This window comes from Lynx canadensis, chromosome X (genome assembly GCF_007474595.2).
Source record: "Lynx canadensis isolate LIC74 chromosome X, mLynCan4.pri.v2, whole genome shotgun sequence".
NCBI lineage: Eukaryota > Metazoa > Chordata > Mammalia > Carnivora > Felidae > Lynx > Lynx canadensis.
The window spans coordinates 110,239,063-110,264,990 of record NC_044321.2 but is presented as its reverse complement, the minus strand read 5'-3'; the positions used below and the strand labels follow the sequence as shown (position 1 = coordinate 110,264,990).

General features: G+C 50.0%; 2 protein-coding genes across 2 annotated transcripts in view; one reads left to right on the top strand and one right to left on the bottom strand.

Annotated features, from left to right (window-relative positions):
* The first annotated feature begins 10,055 nt into the window (after window positions 1–10,055).
* Window positions 10,056–11,549, top strand: GPR101 (G protein-coupled receptor 101). Its single transcript, XM_030305143.1, has one exon. The coding sequence runs from the start codon at window positions 10,056–10,058 to the stop codon at window positions 11,547–11,549; it is 1,494 nt and encodes a 497-aa protein (XP_030161003.1).
* Window positions 11,550–20,223: 8,674 nt separating this feature from the next.
* LOC115507663 (transmembrane 9 superfamily member 2-like) overlaps window positions 20,224–25,928 on the bottom strand; it is a 90,266-nt gene continuing 84,561 nt past the window's right edge. Inside the window, exon 17 of the mRNA XM_030306126.1 lies at window positions 20,224–20,729. Within this exon, the coding sequence (XP_030161986.1) occupies window positions 20,662–20,729 (68 nt within the window). The 3' untranslated portion in view covers window positions 20,224–20,661. The remainder of the gene's footprint in view (window positions 20,730–25,928) is intronic.

Below are 25,928 nucleotides of genomic sequence, written 5' to 3'. Positions count from 1 at the left end.
TAAAAAAAGTAATGTGTTCTACGGACAGTGATGTGTTGGGAAATGTTTAACATCTGGATCTCAGAGAAAGAAGCCCTCCTTTGTAGTGTTTGATTATTTCCATGGTGAGAAGGGTCCCTTGACCCATTTCGAGTGACCAACGTGGTGTCGGGAGATACAGAGCTGGGACGAGATGTGTTGAGGCATGCCATTATAAAGCATGTGCATCATGGGGACACAATGGACGTAAATAACCTCGAGATCACACGTGGTAGGAAAAGGTGATAAAATAATTAGGAAGTGGTGTGTTTTGAGGATTTCTTACCTGTGCTTTGAAGGTGATTCATTTAACTGTAGGTTTATATAACTTCTAACGGGTGCCTGCAAACTTCCTGGAGACCTACCAGTCGGCTCTCACAAACCCGGTACCGACTGTCGCCAGGCACCTCACTGTAAGCACTGAATACTCCCTTTGAAGGATGACACACACGCATCTTCCATAAAAGTGCCACCTTTTGCATTCACTTGGGCAAAAACTCAAAACCGTCTATGGCCATTACAGTTTGGCTTGAACAAGCTGCTATTTCCCCCCTCTAATGCTGATATCTGAGCATGGCAGAAATGTTTTCCTAAACGTGGAAATATAATCCTATTTTCTGTAGACTCCATCTTGAGGCGTTCTGGCAACATCGCCACAACCCCCAAGCAACGCTAACTGTTCAAGGACGGCACCCGAACACGCTAGAATTGCCTTTCTCTGGTCAACCCACTGGCCCCGGGGGCTCTCTGCTGATTCTCAGCTGCCATCAAACTCAGGGTTCATACTGTTTTATGAAGTCGAACTTCCAAATGTCTTAATTCAATTACAAACAAAATATAAACCAGCCTTTAAAAACTCCACAGACCCTGCACTTCAACGCACAGCCAGGGGAGGTTTGAAGCGTTTGGAGCTCTGAATATTCACTACCGATTAGCAATATGTCAGTTCTAACCACCCAAGCCCTCCACCAAGGAATACATGTAGAATGCGGCAGGCCGGCCCAATGCTCCCGGCCCCTGATACTTCACCAAGGTCACATTGTGAAACTCTTGAGCCTCTGGGCAAGTTGACTCAAGAAGAGTAAGCGTGGTTCCAAAGATAAGAGGGTTTCCTGTTCTGGAAACCTGAACAGGAAAGCGAAGCAGCTACAGCGAGCTCTGAGGTTTTTCCACATGTTACTGGGGGGACTTTGAGCAAATTATACAGCTTCTCTGAGCCTCGGTTTTCTCGTCTAGAAGATGAGAAATATTGGCAATACCCATCTCATAAGACCGTTGGGAAATTAGATGAGATAAGGTGTATAAGATGCCTTGCACGTCAGTGATATGTTTTCAGAGCTGCTTACAACAGGGAAGCAAAGTCGCGTAGCAGCTAAGCAGCCACGTTGTAAAGTCAGAGTCTGTCCTAAATTCAAGTCGTATTATTTTTCAAAGTTTATTTACTTATTTTGAGAGAGCGAGAGAGAGCAGACGTGCCCGTGCGAGAAGGGGAGAGGGGCAGAGAGAGAGAAAGAGAGAATCTCAAGCAGGCTCTGCACTCGGTGCACAGCCCGGCACGGGGCTACACCTCACGACTGTGAGATCCCGACCTGAGCCGAAATCAAGAGTTCTTTGCTCAACCGACCGGGCCATCCAGACGCCCCACTTTAGGTCATTTTATTTATTTATTTATTTATTTATTTATTTATTTATTTATTTATTTTAATGTTTATTTATTTATTTATTTTAATGTTTATTTATTTTTGAGACAGAGCATGAACGAGGGAGGGTCAGAGAGAGAGGGAGACACAGAATCGGAGGCAGGCTCCAGGCTCCGAGCCGTCAGCACAGAGCCCGACGTGGGGCTCGAACTCACAGACTGTGAGATCACGACCTGAGCCGAAGTCGGTCGCTTAACCGACTGAGCCACTCGGGCGCCCCACTTTAGGTCATTTTAGATTTGTGTGCATTTCTGAGACATTCTGTGGATGGAATCACACACTATGTACTCTTTCTGTGTGTGGTTTCTTTTGCTCAGCATAATCATTTTGACATTCACCCATGTTGCCATATCTATTAACAATTTGTTCTCTTTTGTAGCTGCAAATGGGATTCCAATGTGTGACTATGCCATTTGCCTGTTGGTAGACATCAGAGCTGTTGCCAGTTTTTATCTGTTACAAATAAAGGAGCTGTAAACGTTCAGGTACGCCACGGGAGAATGTTCTAATTTCTTTTAGGAGTGGAAGGGCTGGGTCATACAGTAGGTGTATGTTTAACTTTTTTTTTTTTTTTAACCAACCCACTTCCCAATGTGGCTGTCCTATTTTCCATCCCAAAAGCAGTGCGTGAAGATTACGGTCTCTCCAAATCCTCATGACCTATGCGGAGAAACGAGCATTAGGATGCGCTGTGATACGGTTTGCCTCCGATCTGTGGGGCTTGGGTTTTGTTGAGGCTCTCGGATCCAGGGCTGTCTACTTTTTACTCCCTTTGGGAAAGTTTTGGCCATTAGGTCTTCAAATAATATTCCTGTCTCCCTAACTCCTTGTGGGACTTCAGTTACACTTGAAATTGTCCCACAGCTCACTGCTGCCTTGCTCCTTTTTTTCTCTTTTTTCTTTCGGTTTCATCTCGGGCAGTTTCTCTTGCTGTGGCTTCAAGTTCACAAACGTTTCCTTCTGTGGTGTCGAGCATGCTAACAATGTCATCCAGTGTGTTTCTTATCTCAGACATTATATTCTTGAACTCTAGAAGCCAGATTTGAGTCTGTTTTCTCTCTTCCATGTCTCTCCTTCACGTGCCCATGCTGTCCTCCACCCTCTTGAACGTATGGAGTCTGTTTTTCAAAAAACCACTTTAATGTCTTTGTCTCCCAATTCTATCACCTGTGTCTGTTTTCTAGCTAAGGGGTTTTCTTCCCATTACGGGCCACATTTTCCTGTTCCGCATACTGCGTAATGTTTGATTGGACTTTGGGCTTTGCAAATGTTATGCTGTTGGCTGCTAGATAATTTGTGTACTCCTTTACATATTTCCGAGCCTTGCTCTGAGTTGTGGTAAAGATACTTGGAAACTGTTCAGTCCTTTCAAAAGCCTGATTTTAAGCTTTGTCGTGTGGGATCAGAACAGACTTTAGACTGAGGTTAATTTGGCTCCACTACTAAGGCAATCCCGTTCTGAGCACTGATAACCCTGTACGGTATGACGTTTCTTCTCTCTGACTTCCGGGAAACTGGGCTATAGCCAGCGATGTGTGAGCCCTAGAAATCCCTCCACCTATTCCTTTTGTGTCATTCTTTCCCCAGCCGTGGGTAGTTCTCTCACACACATGTGCTGATCAGTATTTGGTCAAAAACCTGAGGGGTACCTTTTGCAGATCTTTGGAGCACGAGCGTGCTCTCTCTCTCTCTCTGTCTCTCTCTGCTCTCTCTTTCTCCCTCTGGAAAGCTCCTCTCTAGTATATTACCTTGTAAATTCTAGCCACCCTCACCTCCCTGAATTCTAAACTCTGTCTCCTCAAGTTAGGCAGATTTTCAGATTCAGCCGGAGTTCCCACCCTGGAAACTCTCTCTATGTAGTAAACTGGGCCAATGGTAGGGCTCACTTCATTTATCTCTCTTTTCTTGAGGATTATTGTCCTGTACTTCCTGTCTTGCAGTGTGTGACAATCATTATTTCATTGCCAGAAGCAGAAGTCCAGATGTCACATTTTAAAGATTTGGGTTGGATTAGTTTGGAGAGTTTTTTTAAACGTATGTTTGTTTGTTTGTTTGTTTGTTTGTTTAGAGAAGGCATCTGAGAGGGGCAGGGGCAGAGAGAGAGAGGGAGAGAAAGAATCCCAAGCAGGCTCCATGCTCGCTCAGCGTGTTGCCTGGAGGGGCTCGGTCTCATGACTGTGAGAGATCGTGACCTGGGCCAAAACCAAGGGTCAGACGCTTAACTGACTGAGCCACCCGGTGTCCCAGTTCAGAGGATTTTTAATAACACCCTGATAGAAAGTAGACGGAATCAAAAGTCCGAAACTGAGAGGACCCGTAGAGATTATCTAACCCTGCCCTCGCCTCATTTGGTAGATTCATAACACTGAGATCAGAGAGGGGAGGGGATCTTCTCAAAGTCACACAGCAAGTTAGCCCCAGAATTAGGACTAGAAATCAGGTCTCCTGCTCTTCATTTCTAATCCATCCAGTTATTTCCTGCCAATATTCTCTTGCAAACCATTTGATTTGGACAGACGTGACTTTGAAATCCAGACCTTCTGTCCTGCCCAAGCCTACAAAGTGGGCAATATTAGCTCACGCCCAGATGGTACTTAATTTCCCCTGGGTTTTGCAAACACAACCTCTAGGGATGGCCTCAAAACGCCCCCTTGGGTAGGCCCTCCAGAACGAAACCATATATCATTCCCCGCTGACTTGTTACGAACCCGCGAAGCAAGAAGGAGTGTGACTTAGAACTTAGATGAGCTCATCTCGTCATTTCACCACCTATGGGAGCCATGTATCCTACTAAGAGAAGCCATTTTCAGCACGACTGCATTTGTCTTCCCACAATTCTGGCAACTCACCTGGATTCCAAACTTTCTCCTGAGCTGGGTCTCTGGGAGCCTTTCTGTTTTGCTTCTTGAGCCTTCCAGGAAGCCGTCTAGGAAATGTCCTCGCGTCGGGGTCAGAACAGGTTTTACCTCTCAGCTCCAACACTTACTTGCTGTGTGGCTTGGGTAAGTTATTGAACTTCTCTGTAAGGACAGGGATGGAACTATCACACACAGATTCTGAAGCACGTTTTTAATTTTTTCTTTTTTTTTTACTTTAGCATCTTTGAAATCAAGAGGTATATTGCTATGAGTGATGTGACAGCTAAATTTGCAGCTTTTCTTTCTTAATGATAAATGATACCTTGGATTCTAAAAATACTGTATTGATCTGTAACTCGCAGAGTTTCCTCCAGGATTAAGTAGGATAAAGCAAGCATAGGGCCCGACACATGGTAGGCACTCAAGGACCCTTGTACCTCCATTGTTTCTAGAACCAACACCTGGCTGGGCTGTGGGCCTGCGATTTCCCTCGTCCAGCAGTTGGTTACATCCATCGGGGCAGTCTGATGAGGTGAACAAGACGGGGCTGGCATGCTGCTGGCCAATGTTGCTGTGTCTGACTGTCATCAGGCCCTAGACCCCTTTCTAGAAACTTCCTGCTCTCCAGCCCCACCTCATTAATACCACTATCCCGAGCTGATTTCTGCTGCTACTGAATTATGAAGGTAGAGAAAAGGACTAGGTGGCTTCTTGTGCCATCACCCCAAACTCTCCCTGTCTCGTCCCAAAGAACCTCTCCAGAATCTAAGGAGGCTTGTCCGTTGAAGGGCTCTTCCAAGGCCATCAGAATCAGAGCCTGCAGGGCCTGAAGCCAAATCCACATTCTCCAAGGCCCCCCACATACCTCCAGTTGGGATGCCGATACTTGAATGCCTTTGAAATTCAAGGACACCAACTCTGTTCACGCCTGGAGGGAATAAGAGGAACCAGACACCTGAGGATTTACAACCCTCAAATATGTCCCTGTCCAGAAGAGCGCCTTTCATTTCTTTCCCGGCGCTTCCCCGGCTTTCTTGCCGTCTCCTGCAGGCCGACTGGCCTGTTCCAGAGGCCTCATCCCGCTCGGGCTCCTCCACACCCCCCTCTGCCCGCTTAGTCCCCAGGGAGGCAGCTGCAGCCTCCATGAGCCTGCCACCCTGAGGCACCCACCTTTAATATGTACCTAGAGGTTTGCGCCCTGTCCCCCAGCGGATTCCAGCAGTCCAGAGAACTCTCGGGACCACAGGGAGGAGCAGGAGAGGGTAGGATGGACCGAACTGGCCTGTGCTCTGGCCACTTCTCACAGGATTCTGTACCACGGCCAGCGTGAGGCTAGGAATTAATAACTGTGAGCGATTATCATGGGAGCTGTCTCCAGGAAAAACGACCAGGTTTATACCATTCAACCTTGGGAAGATAAAATCAGGCCTAGCAGAAAAAAGACAAATGATCTACAGCAAATGTAGGACTTAAAATCCAAAGAGCGTCCTGGAGCCTGATTAGACACCTGCCTTGTCTCCCTGTCCAGAAGGCATGGGGTGCAGGAGTTGGCGGGGGGGGGGGGGCATCTCTCTCTAGCCCATCCACCGACTCAGAACCCTGTGCTCATTGTCGGCCCTCTCCAACACCTCCTTGCCCTTCTCCCTCACCGCTGTCAATCTTGCCTCTCTGTGGGTCTCCGTTCGGCCCCCTCCGGGTGACCTCTCAAGACCCAGCTGGTCCCCTGCCACAGCCTCCTTTCTGCTCTTTCTCCCTTCAGTGTCTCCCCCACCCCCACCCCAGTCCCGCTTCTACAGGACCCTGGAAAAACAGCAATCTCATCACATCACCCTGCACAGAAACCGTCAATGAACGATAATGGCAAAATGTTTATCATTGTTAAGGCTAGATGGTGGGAACATGGGAGGAGGTGCTTTTCTTATTCCCATGACACCCCTGTACGTTCGAGATGGCTCAGCATAAAGCAAACCCTCAGCAGCCCTCCAGGGATCTCAGGATACAGTCGCCAGTCCCCAGACTGGCACTCGAGGCCGTTCAGGATCGGCCCCTGCCCCATTTTTCCAGCTTACCTCCTGAAGCTCACCGCGCTGCTGCCTCTCCTGGCCCCCAGCTCTCTCCTGAAGCCTTATCTCTGCCAGCGCGTCTCCTTCTTGCAGAACATGCTTTCCTTTCGGTCCTGCTTAGAAAAACTGTCTCCTCATCCCTCGGGAACCAGATGCAAATGACCCCTGTACACGGCTACCTTCCCAGGCCTGACCCTCCCTTTTTTTTTTCTTCTTTTGGTAGGTGGGGGGGGGGGGGGGGGAAGGCCTTATGCCCTGGTATCTGCCCAGGCGTGGCACAGAGCAAACACCCCGTATGTGTTTGGGGGAGACCGGAAAGTCTTGGTTAATAAAGCAGGTGCCACATTGACTTGAACTTGGGCAAGTAGGGGAATCTCTCTTGGCTTCGGCTCCTGTCTCTATAAAACGAAGGTAATAGCAGTGCCACTCTCACAAGGCTGAGGTGCGGATTCGGCGGCATTCTCTGCGTGAACAGCTTACCACAGTGCCACGCTACCTGGCATGGAGGGTGGGGGCGGGGGTGGCTGACTTACAGACAGACTTCCATCAAACAATACCGTGGATCATGAAGCGGCTTCTCTCACACGAAAAGCTCCCCAAACCCACACGAAAGGAACTACCGCTCAGCTCTTGCCGGGAGCCAGAGAAAACTGTGGAAAATTGGTGACATCAAAGTCACCCTTCCTCTCTCGGGCCCGGGGGCAATTCTTACTTTGGGAGGGGGAGGGGAAAGGAGCGGAGCGGGGGGGCGGGGGGGTCTTCAAAGGTCGAGGCCCGAGGCCCCGGGACCGGGTTTCTGCGCCTCTTTGGAAGAAGTGTGCAGGTCTGTGGCCGGGGCCCGGCCCGCAATCCGGGGGCAAGGGAGGCACAGGTCTGCCCGAAAATCCGTCCCGGCGACAAGCCCCAGTCTGTGAGGCCTCGGCGAGTTCGGGGCCGCCCGGGTGGGGACGCGGGGCGAGAAGTAGACGAGCGGGGTCCGCGGCCGCGCGCGCGCGCGCCCCTCTCCCTCCCCCCTCCCCCCTCCCCTCTCCCCCCGCCGCGGGCCCCCGCTCCTCCGGGCGCCCGCGGCCTCGTGCGTCACCGGCGCGGGCGGGGGCCGAGGGGAGGGGGGCGCCGCAAGGTGAGGGCCCCGCGCCGCCTTAAGACGCCGCGCGCCCCCGCCGCCGCTCAGAGCTTCGCAGCGCTGCGCGCCGGCCGGACGACGTGCGGGCTCGGGCGCCCCCGGTCCCGCCGCGCCCCGCGCCCCGCCGCCCCGCCGCGGGTTCCCCGCCGCCGGCGCCTCGGGAGGCAGCCCGGACGAGCGCGGCGAGTCCCCGAGGGAGCGGCACGCAGCTCCCGCGGCGCGACGCCTCCGCCAGCAACAGGTAAGCGGCCCGGCCCGGCTCGGCTCCCCGGCGCCGCGGCCCGCACCCCCCCGCCCTCCCCGGCCCCGCGCTCCAGCGCCCCGGACGCCCGGTCCGCCGCGGCCCCGACGGCAGCCCCGCCACGCGCCCCCCGTGCGCCCCGCGGCCCTCGCCTTTGGCCTCGCACTTCTCGCACGCGGCCTCGCGCCCCCCCCTTGCTCCCCACCCTCCCTTTCTTAGCCTGCCCTTCCTCGATTTTCCTGTCTCTGTCTCTCCGCGCCTCTCCTTCGCTCGCTGCCTCTCTCATTTCGTCGTCTCCATTCCTCTTCCTCTCGGTCATTTTCTCTGCGTCCCTGGGTGGGCTCTCATCCTGTCTCTGTCTCCCATCCTCTTTCTGTCTCTGCGGGTCTCGTTTTTTGGTTTTTTTTTTTTTTTCCTTTCATTCTCTCTCTCTCTCTGCCTCCCAGCGTCTCCAGCTCTGCCTCTCTCAGACTCTCCCGTCAGCCCGGCACCCCTGCCTCCTCTCCTGCTTTCCTCGAGCTCCCCCTCCTCACCCGCCCCCCGCCCCCCGCCGCCGCCGCCGCCGCCGAGAGAGACCGCGGGAGGACCGGAGGATTCGGGGAGGGGGCCGAACAGGGAGGGGGTCGCGGGAGGCATCCTCCCCGCATCCAGCCGCGGCGGTGCCGCTGAGAAACTGGGAGATTTATCCGCCTGAGCCCGCGGTAGCCAGGGCGGCAGCTGGTTTCCATGGCAAAATAGTCAAGCGAGAGATAGAGATCGGGGACAGAGAAAAACCGAGGTGAGGGCTCGTCGGAGACAAATGGAGAGCCACAGAGACGCACACGCGCTGAAACATACGAAGAAAGTGTTCCGCGAGAGTCCCGGGGACAGAGGGAGAGACAGAGATCCCGATTCTCCAAGCGCACGCGCTGGCGAGACAGCCTGAGCCACGAGAGACAGGGACAACTAGGAGAGACAGCCGTAGATCGTTAGAGCCAACGGCGAGAGACCAGGCGGACGGCGACAGAGACGGAACTTCGCGCGCGGAGAGACAGAAACCGCAGGGAGACACGGGGGAGACAGAGGTAGAGAAGAGATGGACGGAGACGCGGAAGCGGGAGGCTTGGGGAGACGCGGAGACCGACAGGGACACGCACGCAGCGAGGGACAGTGAACAGGTGCACCGGGGACTCACAGAGATCGTCGAGGAGATAGGCTGAGAGAGACGGGGAGAGACGAGACCGCACTGGGAAAAGACGGAGGAGCGCACGCACTAGCGAGAGACATAGACGGTGACAGGGACACAGGGAGAGACGGGAGCGCAGCAGAAAGAGACGGAGGGAGAGACGGGGACAAGGCCGGGAGAAAGGCAGAGAGAGACAGAGAGACGTGCACACACAGCTACAGAGAGAGTGCGCTGCCGAAAGAGGATTGGGGGGGGGGGCGATGGGGAGGGAGACTGAGTCAGAGACATTGACCGAGACTTGGAGGGAGAGACGGGAGTGACCGAGAGACAGAAAGGCAAGAGAGAGCACGACAGACTGACGGAGACCGACAGCGCGCACGTGCTAGCGAGAGACCGGGAAGGAGAGACAGCGTGCGGGACACGGGCGGGCGAGAGAGTCGGAGAAAACCGGTGAGACGCGGCACACACACACCCCCCGAGAGACACGTGACGAGTGCGCTAGTGCGGGACACTGGGGTGAGAGAGACAGCGACACGTAAACAGGCAGAGACAGCGCGCGCGCATGCGCCGGCGGGAGAGATCGCTGGAGAGATGCAGAGACGGTGGGAGAGAGACGCAGCGCGCGCGCGCCCGCCGAGGGGCCGGTAGGGGTGGGGGGTGGGGGGTGGGGGGTGGCGCCGAGACCCCGAGAGGGAGGGGCGGAGGGGCCCGGAGGGGCAGAGGAGGTTCAGACGAGCCGCGGTCACGCGCGGACTGGCGCGGCGCGGGGGTCCCCGAAGCGGCCCCGCTCGGCGGGGTGACTAACCCGGCCCGCGTGTTTTCTTTGGTCCCCGGCACAGGCACTGAGTGCGGTCCCGGCGCGCCTCCGCCGCCCGCCCTCTGTCGCCATGACGTCCACCTGCACCAACAGCACGCGCGAAAGCAACAGCAGCCACACGTGCGTGCCCCTGTCCAAAATGCCCATCAGCCTGGCCCACGGCATCATCCGCTCGAGCGTGCTGCTCGTGTTCCTCACCGCCTCTTTCGTCGGCAACATCGTGCTGGCGCTCGTGTTGCAGCGCAAGCCGCAGCTGCTGCAGGTCGCCAACCGCTTCATCTTCAACCTCCTGGTCACTGACCTGCTGCAGATTTCGCTCGTGGCCCCCTGGGTGGTGGCCACCTCCGTGCCTCTCTTCTGGCCCCTCAACAGCCACTTCTGCACCGCGCTGGTGAGCCTCACTCACCTGTTCGCCTTCGCCAGTGTCAACACCATCGTGGTGGTGTCCGTGGACCGCTACCTGTCCATCATCCACCCTCTCTCCTACCCCGCTAAGATGACCCCCCGCCGGGGCTACATGCTCCTCTACGGCACCTGGATCGTGGCCATCCTGCAGAGCACCCCCCCTCTCTACGGCTGGGGCCAGGCTGCCTTTGACCAGCGCAACGCCCTCTGCTCCATGATCTGGGGGGCCAGCCCCAGCTACACCATTCTCAGCGTGGTGTCCTTCATCATCCTGCCGCTGGTCGTCATGATTGCCTGCTACTCCGTGGTGTTCGGTGCCGCCCGGCGGCAGCATGCCCTGCTGTACAACGTCAGGAGCCACAGCTTGGAGGTTCGGGCCAGGGATCGTGTGGAGAACGAGGACGAAGAGGGAGAGAGGAGGGCTGCGTCCCGGCGCCAGGACGGAGGTGAGGCCGAGGCCGAGGAGGGCGGCGTGCAGGCCGAGGAAGAGAGCGCGGAGGCCAGTGCGGGCAGGGTGGCGGCCGCGGGCAGCGAGGAGGTCCGGGACGGCGGCTCGGTGGCCAGCGAAGGCAGCTCAGAGGGCCGGGACGGTGGCCCCCAACCCGCCGGCAGCGTGAAGGCGGACAAGGGCCGCGTGGAGGTCAGCCAGTGCAACGTCGACCTGGGTGAAGATGACACGGAGTTCGGCGAGGATGACCTCAACTTCAGCGAGGAGGACGTCGAGGCAGTGAACATCCCCGAGAGCCTCCCGCCCAGTCGTCGAAACAGCACCGGCGACCCCCCTCTGCCCAGGTGCTACCAGTGCAAGGCTGCGAAAGTGATCTTCCTCATCGTCTTCTCCTACGTGCTCTCCCTGGGGCCCTACTGCTTTCTGGCGGTTCTGGCCGTGTGGGTGGATGTCCAAACCAAGGTGCCCCAGTGGGTGATCACCATAATAATCTGGCTTTTCTTCCTGCAGTGCTGCGTGCACCCCTACATCTACGGCTACATGCACAAGACCATCAAGAAGGAAATCCAGGATATGCTGAAGAAGTTCTTCTGCAAGGAAAAGCCCCCGAAAGAAGACAGCCACCCGGACCTGCCGGGAACAGAAGCCGGCACAGAGGGAGGGACCGAAGGCAAGACCGTCCCTTCGCACGACTCCGCCACTTTGCCTTGAAGCTAGCCGGAAGGCAAACCTTGAACTGTCCACAGTGCGGAAAACGGGAGCGGCTTTGTTTCACACGGACCCCCCCACAGCCCCACTCACGCCAACCCGTACCATTTCAGGCCAAGGTGTTGCACACGTCCTTCTCACCACGAGATAGACAGACAGACAGATAAATATACGGAAGAGGTAGGAACTGGAGCTTTCCCTTAAAAGTGTGCCCCTCAAAGCACGGACTTGAGGATTCTGACTGAAATTTCTCGCCCCCCCCCGCCCCCCCCCGCCCCAAATTATTAGGCTCTAAATTTCTTAAGGCAACAAGGGCTATCCACTTTGGTCCTGGATCTGTCTCCCCAGAGCTACAACGTCCCAGCTTTTGCTCTGAGGGAAAAGGAAGAGGAAGAGGAGGATGACGCCTGTGAACCTGAGGACTTTTAGGCCCTCGGGTCAAGAGATTATGGGTGAGAGCTACAGCCTAGCTTCGACTGAAAGAAAAGCAGTGGACCAAATCGTTCCTGGAGCCCAGGAAGCAGAACCTGACTGACTGATCAGTGTTGTAAACTGAAGAGACCCACAGTCCGGTGCAAAGATTGTTTTGGAACCTAAGACAAAGGGCGTCGTGTGTGGAAGATACGAAGAAGGTTCCCAGATCCTCTCAAGGGACCCAGAGAAGTGGAAGAGGATATTAGGGCATGTTTGAAATGGGAAGCCGGTCCTAGGGAACAGTTAGAGAAATAACACACATCCATGAGGCTAAACAGTTGGCTTTTTTTCTTTTTCTGTAAAACCCTGGGTTTGTGCATGGGCTGGGACCACGGTCATTCCCTACGCATGGAAAATTGTCAGTTGACACTAAAACGGTGTTCGTTCTGTCTCCTACTTGAGCCACAGTGGGACAGGAATCACGCCACTACTTTGTAATGTTCCTCTTGTGGTCGAATTGGGATGCCCATCAGAATCTGCAACATCTCCTCTGCCAGTCCCAGAGGCCTTTTCGGTCAAACAGATTTTTCCAGAAAAAAAAAAAAAAAGAAATGTAACTAGGAGTGGCCAAAAGTTTCTCAAACTCACACTCCCGATCGAGAGTGACGTGCCCATTAGAAATCTCTTTTGTGTCAAGGGGATCATAGACAAGAAACGTGACCTCCACGTGGGGAGCAAGCGAGGCAGAATAAACATTTTTCTTCCCCCAGGCACACGCATGGGTTTTTTCTACCTGTGGCTCTCCCTTAAAGCCCTTAAGCTCCCCGCAGATGTGGAAGAGAAATACAAGAGAGTCAGAAATAGCAGAGAGGAATGTTTCTCAATACCTAGCAAGCATCCGACCTATTTCAAGCAACCCTAGTTTCAAAGCATTCGGGTCAGACATGTCCCGATTATTGCTATTGAAATGTATTGCGTTGGGAAGACCGTTACAATATCTAAATTATCCCCAGGGTCAGTGCAGAGGGAGGGCTTTTCACATCTCCGACCCTGAAATCACTCCGGGTCAGGAGATCCCTGTGTGTTCCTGGGGGCCCAGACCACGTCGACATGACCAAATAACATGGGCCCCCAAGACGGTCAAGAGAGTGTTTTTGATCGTCCTGAAGGTCAAATTAAAGCCGACTGGTGGCCAGTCAACTGTTCATGCAGAAATCCAATGTTAATATGGGTGGGGGCACAGGTGGGAGGATTTGGTTGAAAAAATGTTCATCGGACGGTTGTATATAAAGAAGGCCACATTCAGAGTTTAGCCTCATTCTTGTGCAGTTACCGTGTCTGTATTAGAACTCAAACTTCAGCCATGTAAATGCCCGGCTCACTGATATTTTCTTTATCTCTTCCTCCTCACAGATCCCAACCTGAGCTTCTCAAGGGGGAGAGGTAAACAGCAGCGTTATTTGAGCTGTGAATAAGTCTGCCTGGAGATTTGGGCTTGCCATGTTCAGGATTTAGGAAAGGAGGCCGGGATTGATGCAAACAGTATTAAGCTGGCCCGTCAACTCAGTATGACCACGATAAACTTAACTAATTCCAACCCCATTAACCTGGAGTGTGTGGCAATTGAGACAAGACACGCGGGCTGCTGTTTACCCTCCCGCTATCGTTCATTTTTCTACCAAAATGTATGAAGCGAATTAAGAGTCGTCAATTTATGACACCCGTTCATTGCCACATTCTCACACTGCCCCGTCCTCAAAGGATATCTGGGTGCGGAAATAGCCTGTGTGGGCGGCCTTGTTATGGGGGGAGGGGTATCGCCTCGGAGGTCTGTCATGGTCAAGAGTTCCAAACAGCTCCGGCCTGTCCTTTGGGTAGAAATGCTTACCTGGGTAGGAGACAGGCTTTCAAACGTAAGTGTCCCCAAATATTATGTTGAAACTGAACTTCTCGTTTTATTTTTAAAGCTCAACCCCTTCCAAGTGTATCAGAGAAAATTGTTTGCCAAAATCATAATCAGAATGGAACCACAACCTGTACGAGCGTGGTAAGTTCATTTAACAGCACACACAACGTTCTCCAGGGCGCCGGGACTCGCCAACTTCCTTCTCAGAGTTCCTCTCTTCCCTGTTTTAGTCACTGTCTGTTCTTACGGCAAATTGGATTTTTCAAAGGTGAAAACCTTTTGAAAATAGACTGGAAAAGAGGACCTTCGAATCGAGAGCACTCTGCTTTGCTGACATTTTCTGCTTAATGAACAATGGGGCCTCTAGTTAGCTCGAGATAGCAACTGCTTCAAATTTTGTGCCATTGCGAATAAAACACTATCAACTTAATGAGGTTTTACTGCACATACTCTTTTGTCATTTAAAACTCTGGAAGCACACGCAAAAAAGCCATCATTAGCCTCACACATCCTCATGTGCAATAGCTCTCCCTAAATGTTTTTAAAGGATGTATTCTTTTGCCAAGGCCACTTCATATGTGCAGTAAAAATCCCATTAAAGTACAGGGGCCAGACGAACCAGACTTTGAAATGATGTGATTTCCAACTTAATGATTTCCTTATTTAAAAATAATAAAGCATCCAGTTTTGCCAAGGAGCCGCAGGTGCTCTCGCTAACGTACCAATTTCAACAAGCTTGGGAAGGCGGTAATAAGGAACAAGCCCAGGGCTTCTATGATGCGAGGGTCCATCTTCTCGAAGGCACCGCCGACGGCAGCTGCTGGGAAGTCCTCTGCGCTGCCAGCTCCCTGCCTCCCTCTTGCCCATCACACCCCTGCCTCCACCTGCCTCACCCCCCCTCCCCCTTGCCTGCGCTGGCCCCTGAGGACGCTCCGTGGGCTCACCCCCTCCCATGCGTCCCCTCCTCCTCCGGCACCCAGAGCTGGCACATTCTCCAAGGGACCCCGGGGGCCCAAGGAAGCAGGGAAGGAGAGAAGTGAAGGATAGGAGTGGCCAGCAGTTAAAGGCATGTTTCCGTCCAATACAATTTAGAGATGACGGGATATCAACTTCAAATCCGACGTAAGGAAAAGGGCCATTTTATCATTTAGGAGGTAGGCACCTTGTTTCTTACCCAAAAAAGCACCCACTGCCACCCATCTTCGGGGGCACATTCAATCCTGTGGACCACCGTCCACTTATTTCAGAAAAAAAAAAAAAACCCCACAGAACACTAAAAAATCCCTTACCGATAAAATTACAAGGTGCCTAACGCCTTACTTGATACGTAATTAGCCAATCGAGCTGAAGTTACTTCAGAAGGTTTCGTTTTCATACCACCTTAAAGAATAACGTACGAGATTAAACTAGTTGGAGAGCCCCCAAATCGAAGCCTTCGAGGTGGTTGGGAGGAAGCCTTCCCCCACATTTTGAGGACAAAAAAAATCAAAAGAAGTGTTTTCCCCTCATGTTTTTTTTTTTTGCTGTATTGCTCTTTAAGACAAAACCCATGCGGTCAGGAGAGGCTTCTCTAAAGCAAAACGTCTTTTCCTCCTAGAGCAGACGAAAGATTAAAGGAACAGTTGGCTGCCAGCCAGTTACCAAGATAAGGAGAGAAAAGCTGGTCAGTCATGGCTTTTAACCCTGTCCCTCCTTATCTCTGTCCCTCTCGTTTTCTGTGGGCCGGACAGGTGCTCTTGACCCCCCTCGAAGCCCCTCCCAGCTTAGGCATAAGGAGACAGGCCGCCGCCGAAAACGTAGAAAGAACGGAAGCCCTTGTGATAAATTCTTTCCAGTTACTTCCAAACGCTCTCTTCCTCTACGGCCAGTGCCCTGCCTGCTGGCAGCAGTCTTCTGCTAAAAGCAACAAGACTGGCTGGAGGCAGGAGTAGGAAAGCCACAATCTGCAGAACTTGACCACTGATTTGCCGCGTCACCGGCAAGTTCACCGCTCTTTGGTAAGTAGAGTAGGCACCCTCGAGGTAAACAAAGGTTGCCAACGGGAGTCAGACGTTCCCACCGTCACCTCCCAAAGCTCTTCGATCTCAAAGCACACATGCACCAAGAGGAGACCGCATCATTTCCACACTCGCCAGAGGCTCGCCGTGTCTGAGGGTTCATTACCGGATCTCCCTTATTCCAAAAACGAGACTGGTTTCGGTTCGGTGCTTTAAAGTTGAGTGGATTCCACCACCCCACCCCCCACCCCTGCTTCATCCGTGTTACAACTCTGATGTTAAAAATTTGATATTTTTGTCCGTTTCGGTGGTGTATTTCTCTCTGTAGTAGTTCTCCGAATTGTAAGCTGTAACTGTATATATAATACCAGTGTTCTTGGAGATAAGGTGCTAGATATTAGATCTTGTGTGTTCGTAGATAGTGTCATCCTCAAAAATGGGTAGATGTACATGTAACGTTAATCAAGTGCATGCGGAATTCTCTGTGTGACCCACACCTTGGTCCGTTTCTGAAGTAGAACGTAGTACATTCGTTTGTAAAATTTCATTTTTAAAGTGTATACTACAGGCTGTATAACATGGCTCCAAGGTGGGGTAGCGGGTAACGGTGCCTTTAATTCCTCAAGCCCCTGGTAGAGTCTCTGACAGGTGAGAACTCATTCTGGTACAATTGGTCACTAATGCGAATTAATCATCTCGGCTGAAGTCCCCGCTGGCAGTTCTCCACGACACTCTTGGCACTGGTATGCCAAGTGTGGTATACCAACTGGTATGCCAAGTCCACGAGTTGAACGTATAGAATGCAGAATCCGAGAAGACAATCCTTTCCCCCTCAAAGAGCAAAGACCCCCGGATAGGCTGTTGGAGTCCTGTTAGCAGGATTAAAAAAAAAAATTACTGTGAACCGACAGGATTTGCGTTTAGCAGGTCTATATCGTACCCCTCCCCGCCCCGTAGAGCAGCGCCCAAAGCAGAAAAAGGCTGCTCAGGTTTTTTTCTTTGGTCGATCACCTGAGAGAGAAGACAGAGCACGGGTGGGTAAATAACGTAGTGGGACTCCTCCAGGGGTCACAGCTAAGGTGTTTGAGAATATCACAATCGTGTATCGACAGCGTTTGCATCAGACAAAAAGAACCACGAGTTTATTATATTTTGAGAACAAAAATATTACAACTAGAAAACTGTGTATATATGGATACCCTCACTGAATAATTTCTCAAACTGCCTTTAATACCAAATTGTATGTGCTACTTTGAGACTGAAAACAATAGAAATCTTCATTCAGTCAACAAACAGTTCTCCTTAGTATTTTAAATCTTGAATTTAAAATGTTCCTTTTCCTTTCCCCCCAAAAAATTGTCATTTAAAAGTGCCTTTTCAAAGGATTGCCAAGCTACAATCCTGGGGCCAGGTTCCCATTGGCACAGCTTACCTTCAGGTGCACAAAAGGGGTGGGGCTTTGTCCTCCTCACCCGGCAAGAAGAGAAACCCCGTCACACCCCAGTCAAATTCATAAATCAATACTGTCACACGGACCAGTGTCTCAGAGACTCTGCCCAAGGACAAGGTTTCATATATTGGTTGGCTTAATTTGGATCGTTTCTAAAATGGTTACAATGCTTTTTTTTTTTTTTTTTTTTTTTGGTGGACAGGAATAACGGACTCCTGCTTGGGGAAGGCAGAGAGTTTGATGTTTGTGGCTTAACTAATTATTATTGAGTAATGTTTGTGTTTCTTAAATAGGTGCTGTTAATCTGTCCTTGGTATTCTTCTTAAATATGCTAAATAAAGTCTAATTTTAATGTGCATATCTGGTCATTATGTGGGAAGACAGCGAGGGAGACACACAACCAGCTGTTCGTGCCTCCTCTTTCGCTGCAAGGGAAGACGCGGGATGAACTAACCGTATTACACAGAATGAAAGACGGGGGCTCTGAGATTTCCCATTGTGCTATCCCGATATAAGAAATACTAAGAAGTACGCAGTGGGACGGGGGAGCCGTCCTGATGGGCTTGGCAGAAGAGGGGCGGGTGCCTAGCCCTCTATAAGTGAAAAGGATGTCAAAGTGAGGGTGGGGTGGGCAGAGTGGAGAAAGAGCGGGTGGCCTGTGGGGCTACCAGTGCCCGTCTTTATTCCCAAGGCAATGAGGTTGGGGGGGGCGGGGCGGGGCAGGGAATAGCCTTCATTTTCAGGAAACAGTACTGCCCAGCACCCGGGTCACCCCCCACTGGGCTCCTGACCCCCCGGTGCCCCGCTAGTCAGGACTAGAACACCTCCCTGGACCCAATCCGGTCACAGCCACCGCGGCTCACCAAGGTCTGGGGGACAAGAGGGCAAGTGCATATTCCCTGGAGCCCCAGGGTGAGAAAACGGTGACACCTCGAACGCCAACCATGAAATATGTACACACGGGACACGGGTGAAATAGTCAAATATGTCTAAAACTTAAGAGCCCGCGAGTTCGTCTGGAGCTGACGTGCTTGACGTACTCGTAGCTCTTCTTCTGTCATTTCATCAGCAGTAGCTCAAGGAATCGCGTGCCTCGTGCTTCCCGAGTGGCATTCAGGGCCCACACGCAGAGGCTCAGGGAACTATTCATCTCCGTTTCAATCAAAGTGAAGAGCCCTTCTCCAGTTTTCACTCCAAAATCAAGCTAAATACTGACTGACACATTGTATTTCAAGATGTTCAAAGATGGCTGCCATGAGAACCGCATGTGGCTACCTTCACCTTAACCTGTGAATGCCATGTCTAGGCGGCGACTTTTTCCTGCTGCAAAAATAGATTTGCCTTTGTCTCTTTAGCCCTTATTATTGAAGCATAGTTGACTTAGAATGTTATATTAGTTTCAGGTGTACGACGTAGGGACTCAACGATTCTATACGTTACTCACCGCTCACCACGGTGGGTATAGTCACCGTCGGTCACCACGCAACATCATTACGCTATTATTGATGGTATTCTCTTTGCTGCACTTTTCATCTCCGTGACTTATTTTATAACTGGAAGTGCGTACCTCTTAATCCCCTTTGCCTATTTTGCCCATCCCCCCACACCCCTACCCTCTGGCAACCACCAGTTTGTTCTCGCATCCATGAGTCTGTTTCTGTTTTATTTGTTCATTTGTTTTGTTTTGGTTTTTAGATTCCACGTATGAGTGAAAGCCTATGGTATTTGTCTTCCTCTGTCTGACTTATTTCACTTAGCATAATACCCTCTAGCTCCATCCATGCGTAACAAATGGCAAGATCTCATTCTTTTAATAAATTTGCCTTTCGAGCAAACTACTACCATTAATGCAAGTAGGAGGGCTTGTGAGCTTAAATAAAACTATCAGGCAGCCAACCCGGCGGGAGAAGAGTCCCCCGAAGCTCACTATAACAACTGCTTAGTTCAAAGTATTTAGAGGAGAATGGAATTGGTTCCAATGAATCTCGTAACTGCACTTACTCCTCACAGGGCTCAGCCTATGATTCTGAGACTGAATGGAAGAAAGTCGAGAGGATCTGAAAATTCCACTGTTAAGAGACACCTTTGACCTTGCGTAGCCACTCCCTCCTCTCTCACCGGCCAGCTCCAGGTCCCAGGCCTATTTGCCACCAATCAGAGCCCTGATCCTTCAATGTAGACAAAGGCATCCTAGTGGTTCGGGAATTACCTCCCTCCGTGAGGAAACCAGTCAAGTTCCACGTCCCCCCAACTCTCCTTCAGAATGCAACTCTCTGACCCTGTCCTTCTGAATTTCAATCTCCCCTTCAAGGGTAACCCGACTTCTTTGCCCCCCCCCCCCCCCCCCCCCAGCACACACACACAAACAAGTACTCCTCAGCTTAAGGACGGCTTTGAGAATGTTCATGAATTGAAGCATATGTGTACGTTGTTTTCAAACGTTTTCCCCAATAAGGCCAATAATTATCAATAAAATTTATCACAGGAAATGTATGATTTTCATGACTGCTTCCCCAAAACGGCAAGCTGGGAGAATATTTGCCACACAAATTCCTGACATTTGGGGAGTTATGACACCTGACTATTGTTTAGTCAAAGCAAATAAATCCAAGAAAATTGAGTCCCAAGATTTTTAATCTACACACAGCTAAGTCAAACTTGAACATTCTCAACCTCCAAAGGACAGCAAACAGAAAAAGACAACCAATAACCAGAAATGTGCAGATTTAATTGAGGAATATGACAGCGGTATCTGGTATTTCATAAACTTTATATGCTAAACCAATGTGCATTTTTAAAATGGTCATCCAGGGACACCTGGCTGGCTTAGTCAGTAGAGCACGTGACTCTTGGTCCTGAATTCAAACCCCACAATGGGCATAGAGATAGATACATAGATAGATAGATAGATAAAATGATCAACTACAAGAATGGAATACAGTTTGTCCAATTCACTGACGTTAGAAAAATTCACGTTTTATTTAACGTTTATTTGACAATAGTTCTGACGCCGTATACAAAATGAGGAAGAAAAAGGAAAAAGAAAAAAAAAAAACATTTCATCTGAAAAGCCAGTGTGCTCACCTTTCATTTTGTAAGGAAATGTGCCTCCCTTGCTCTAATTGCTTTCAATTGAAGCTTTTTTATGCTATCTTTTCAGAACGGTCTGACTTTGAATAAACCTGTTTCCCAACCTGTTTTTTCCACACACTCGGTATTTTGTGTCATACAAATGGAAGCCAGACAATGAGATTTTTAAGTGATATCTATTTATAGATGTTCATTTAGATACAGATGTGTATATTCCAAAGCCACGGTGATGTGCCTGGAAGCCCCTGGGTACGTTCTTTAATCCACTTTCACCACACTGTAGATTTTAATAATAAACCAAAAGCAGGAAAAAAACCCAACTGTCCCTGAAAGAAAATGAAAAAAGATCCTTGTTAACCAGACACTATAGCAAACCAAAGCATGTCAGTTTTGAGGCGGGCCACTGATTCTCTAAGTCTCGAGACTCGTACCTTATCAAATAAAAAAATCACCAGGCTCTCTTGCCGAGCAAAGAGGATGAGCAGAAGGGCTGGAGTAGCTTAAGTTCTCTATTTCAAAAAGGATACAAAGAGGTCCAAGGCTTGTTCCTAATATAATAAACTTGGTAGAACTTGCTTCGATTTAGAAAATGTAAATAACCGTTATCATTCTATGTAACAAAAGTGGCAATAATCTATTATTTACTTGCATACCCTGGACATACATTAGTTGTTTTTTTTTTTTTAACGTTTCTTTCTTTATTTTTGAGAGAGACAGAGACAGAATGCGAGTGGGTTAGGGGAAGAGAGGGAGGGAGACACAGAATCCACAGCAGGCTTCAGGCTCCGAGCTGTCAGCACAGAGCCCGACGTGGGACTCGAACTCACAGAGTGTGTGATCATGACCTGAGCCGAAGTCAGACGCCCAATCAACTGAGCCATCCAGGCGCCCCTATATTAGTTTTATAAATCAAAGTTTTGTCTTATTAAACTTGAGAAATATCCAATTTCTGGGGATTTATCTAAAAGAAATGACCCCATAGAAGGGAAAAAAATTACATCCAAAAATGGCATTCATAATACTATGATTTATGATATTGAAAAATGAAAAACAAACCAAATGCCCCCAAATAGGTGACTTAGCTCAATGCTGGACTAATTGCTCAATGAAATAAGACAGTCGTCAAAAGTGCCTGGGTGGCTCAGTTGGTTAAGCGTCCCACTCTTGATGGTCGCTCAGGTCATAATCTCCCGGTTTGTGAGATCAAGTCCTGCCTTGGGCTTTGTGATAACAACACGGAGCCTGCTTGCGATTCTCTCTCTCCCTCTCTTTCTGCCCCATCCCTGCTTGCTCTCTCTCTCTCTAAATGAAACATTTTAAGAAATGACAAATTTAAAGCAGCATGGGGCAATCTCTGTAATATGGTGTTAGGTAAGCCAGACCTTAACTCACCAGTGTGGACACGGTATATACACTTAAACCCAAGGACCAGATAGAGCAGAGCGTGGACAAAAGAAAATACCTTTATATTTACAGTGATACAATTCTGGGCAAATTTTTCTTTACCATAGGATTTCATGGATGTTCGTGTTATAAAAGCAATTCTCAGATATTAAGGTTCAATGACTCAATCAAAGAGAACTCTAACAGTTCTCTTTCCCAGATCCTATAATCTAACGGGGCACCCCAAGACAATTCAGTTGTCTAGGAAAACATCTTAACCACAGAAAGCATTAGGCAGGATTTGGTCCCTTTTTCTTTGCCATTCTCCAAGCTCAGAATAACTTCCCATCCAATGCACTGTCCTGCCACTTCCCTCCCTCCCTTCAAAGCTCCTTTTCAGCAGTCAGTACGGTACAGTGACTAAGACCATGGGCTCCGGAGTGACACAAATCTACCTAATTCCTACTTTAAGCTTCCTCTTCTGAATCCAGCAACTTTAAGGGTTCAGGAGACGGCAATGTGTAGCCAACACATGCCTCCGAATCTAAGACATTCCTGACTTCAGTTTGCTGCATATTATCCCCATAAACTACGGAAATGTCTATGAATTTTCAACTTTTTGAGGCTCTACTTACAATACCCACATTGTCTCCTACCCCAAACACAAATATCCAGCAACCCTCACACTGTTCTGATAGTCGACTGAGCTCAGTCAGCTGACTTTGGAGTCAGGCAGGCACTTAGCTATATGATATAGAACAAGCTACCCATCTCTCCTGCTCCTCCTAAGTGAAAAGGAGTTATATTCCCACCCAAATAACAGGCTTGACCTGAGAGAAAAAGGTAAGATACATGAGCGTGCCCGTCAGAGTAGAAATTACAAGAAATTACAGCTGCCGTTCATGTTCTGATTTGAAAAACAGGTTCATATTGAAAAATATGGTCACATGGGGCTTATTTGACTAGTGTAGGACTCAAGATTGCCTGTACCCTGGAATCATCTAGGGAGATTTAACAACTACTAATGCCTGGGTCACAACCCCCAGAGATTCTGATTTAATTGATCTGGGATGCAATCTAAGTGTCAAGATTTTTAAAACCTCCCCAGGTGATTCTAACATGCAACCAGGGTTTCAGAACCTGTGGACTAGCGGGGCGGCTGGGTGGCTCCGTCCGTGAAGCACCTGACTTCGGCTCAGGTCATGATCTCACGGTTCATGAGTTCCAGCCCCACGTCGGTCTCTGTACTGACAGCTCAGAGCCCGGAGCCTGCTTCGGATTCTGTGTCTCCCGCTCTCTCTGCCCCTCCCCCGCTCGTGCTCTCTCTCTTTCTCAAAAATAAATAAACATTAAAAGAAATTTTTTAAAAAAGAACCTCTGGACTAGCCTGCCTGCCTTCCTACCTTCCTTCATTATATGTAAGCAAACATAATTAAGTATAAAGAGAGGTGGGGAAATTTCTCTTCTGAAGGTCATTCAACGTTTATTTATTTTTTGGGGGACAGAGAGAGACAGAGCATGAACGGGGGAGGGGCAGAGAGAGAGGGAGACACAGAATCGGAAACAGGCTCCAGGCTCCGAGCCGTCAGCCCAGAGCCCGACGCGGGGCTCGAGCTCCCGGACCGCGAGATCGTGACCTGGCTGAAGTCGGACGCTTAACCGACTGCGCCACCCAGGCGCCCCAACTTCTTCTGAAGGTCATTGAGCCACACAATTGAAAAAAATAACTTAAAAGGATCTGGAGAAATTAAAATATTTTTTTTTCTACCACTCAATTGGGTGTAGCACAATTTGAAGGTAGAAAAACAGAGACGGGCCAAAAAGGGAGAGAACAACGATCACTTCGGTGTCTCTGTCTACTTTTGCCTCAGGTCAGAGAAAGTACTAACGCAATACGAGAAATGTCCCGGTTTCTTTCTAAGCTTCATAACCTTTTATCGTTAGGTCAGGGGATACATAAGAAAAAGACAATCTCTGGGGCGCCTGGGTGGCGCAGTCGGTTAAGCGTCCGACTTCAGCCAGGTCACGATCTCACGGTCCGTGAGTTCGAGCCCCGCGTCGGGCTCTGGGCTGATGGCTCGGAGCCTGGAGCCTGCTTCCGATTCTGTGTCTCCCTCTCTCTCTGCCCCTCCCCCGTTCATGCTCTGTCTCTCTCTGTCCCAAAAAATAAATAAACATTAAAAAAAAAAAAAAAAAAAGAAAAAGACAATCTCACCACAGAATCTTGATGAGGCACTCCAAGACAAGCAGAGAAGCCCATTTTTCCCCTTGTCTTTTCCCTAATTGCAGTTCTAGCACATTCTACTCAATATAACCAATCTTTAAAGGGTCTTCCCACAGCCACGGTGGGCGCTAAATTCCAATACACATTAATTTAAGAATGTGCAGCACTGAGTAAACCATGCAGACGAAAGCTTTTCCTGAAGTTGGAATTAAGGCCGTGCGTTGCACGAAGGAATGAAGAGAAAGCTTGTTTGGAGAAGAGAGTCTTGAGGGTCGTGACTCCCTTCAGCCATGTTTGATTCAGTATTCATGAAGCACTCTCCCCGGGCCTGGCCCTTGCTGGCCAATGGGAAGGACAGACAAGGGCTCTCGTAGGGACTGATCTCAGGTGATGTCTACACACTCCTATCTCTACTTACATAGACAACACGTTAAATCCTTCTTCATTTGCATCCACATCTTGTGGATCACATCACCAAGACCTGCCAATTCCAACTACTTATGACCTTTGGAATCACCCCCTCCATCCGTCTGCTCAACTGCACAGCGACTGGGCCTCCAGCCACATCCTTTTCGTCTCTCATCTAGAAAACTCTCTCGGCTTGTTTCTACCTCCAATCTCTCTCTCTCTCTCTCTCTCTCTCTCTCTCTCTCTCTCTCCCTCTCAAATCTATCTTCCACTCTGTCAGAGTGACGGTGAGATTTCCAAAGCACAATTTTGATTACCATGCCTCTACTTAAAACCTTACATTGTTTCCCATAGCAGAAGCACTCAAACTCTTGAGTGTAGGAGAAACCTTTTAAGCTGTTAAAAATAAACATCAGCAAGGATTCTGATTCAGGGCTGTGCGATAGGCCATGGGCATCAGATATATTGGTTTTAAATAATTTTCACAAATGAATGGGATGCACACCCACATTTGAAAACGACGACTGGATATAAAAATTCCAACTCCTTAGGGTTGGCACACGAAGCCCTCCAGGACTGGGCCCTACCCTACTTCTTTAGGACTTGTTCTTGCCACTTGCCATCCCAGGTCTTAAATTTCTTTTTTTTTTTTTAATGTTTATTTATTTTTGACAGAGAGAGAGAGAGAGAGAGACAGAGCATGAGCAGGGGAGGGTCAGAGAGAGAGGGAGACACAGAATCTGAAGCAGGCTCCAGGCTCTGAGCTGTCAGCATACAGCCCAATGCAGGGCTCGAACCCACAGACTGCGAGATCATGACCTGAGCCGAAGTCGGACGCTCACCCGACTGAGCCACCCAGGCGCCCCACCCATGTCTTACATTTCAAACTCCGGCAGCCCAAAGTTACCTATAGATCTCCACATACCATGCCTTGCTCAGCCTGTCAGTTCCCCCTTCACTCTGTTAAGACTCAGTCTTCCCTCAAGACTCCACTCTATCACTTTCTCCAGCAAAATTTTTTCTGATCTCCTTCGCTCCCCCCACCACCTATGCCTGAGCTGGGAGGCCCTGTTCAGGGCTTTCACAAAACCCTGGGCTTCACTCTACTAGGCTCCTTGCCACAATGCATGGAAATGATTTGGAGGTCTTCTCTCTCCAGACTGTAGCCGTGAGGCTAGGGGTTAAGCCTTGCTCAGTTTTGTACCCCCAGTGCTTGGCATAGTGCTGAACATGTTGTAGGCAGACGACACTCGTTTGTTAAACTGAACCGTTTGAATGAACTGCATAGCAATGTAAGCTCCATGAGGGTAGAGATTTTTATCCCGTTATATAAAGTTTTGCTCACGGCTACAGTCCCGGCCTCTAAGGACTGACGCACAGTAGGTATTCAATATATACTTCTTGAATGAATGGCAAGAATTTGGAGAGGGCATCACAGAGAAGGTACTCTAAAGCAGGACTCAGGGGCATTGGAGGATGGGAGACAGCTATTCGAGACAGAGCAAAAAGT

Coding starts and splice junctions, on each gene's coding strand:
- GPR101 (XM_030305143.1), top strand. CDS start 10,056: ATGACGTCCACCTGCACCAACAGCACGCGCGAAAGCAACAGCAGCCAC.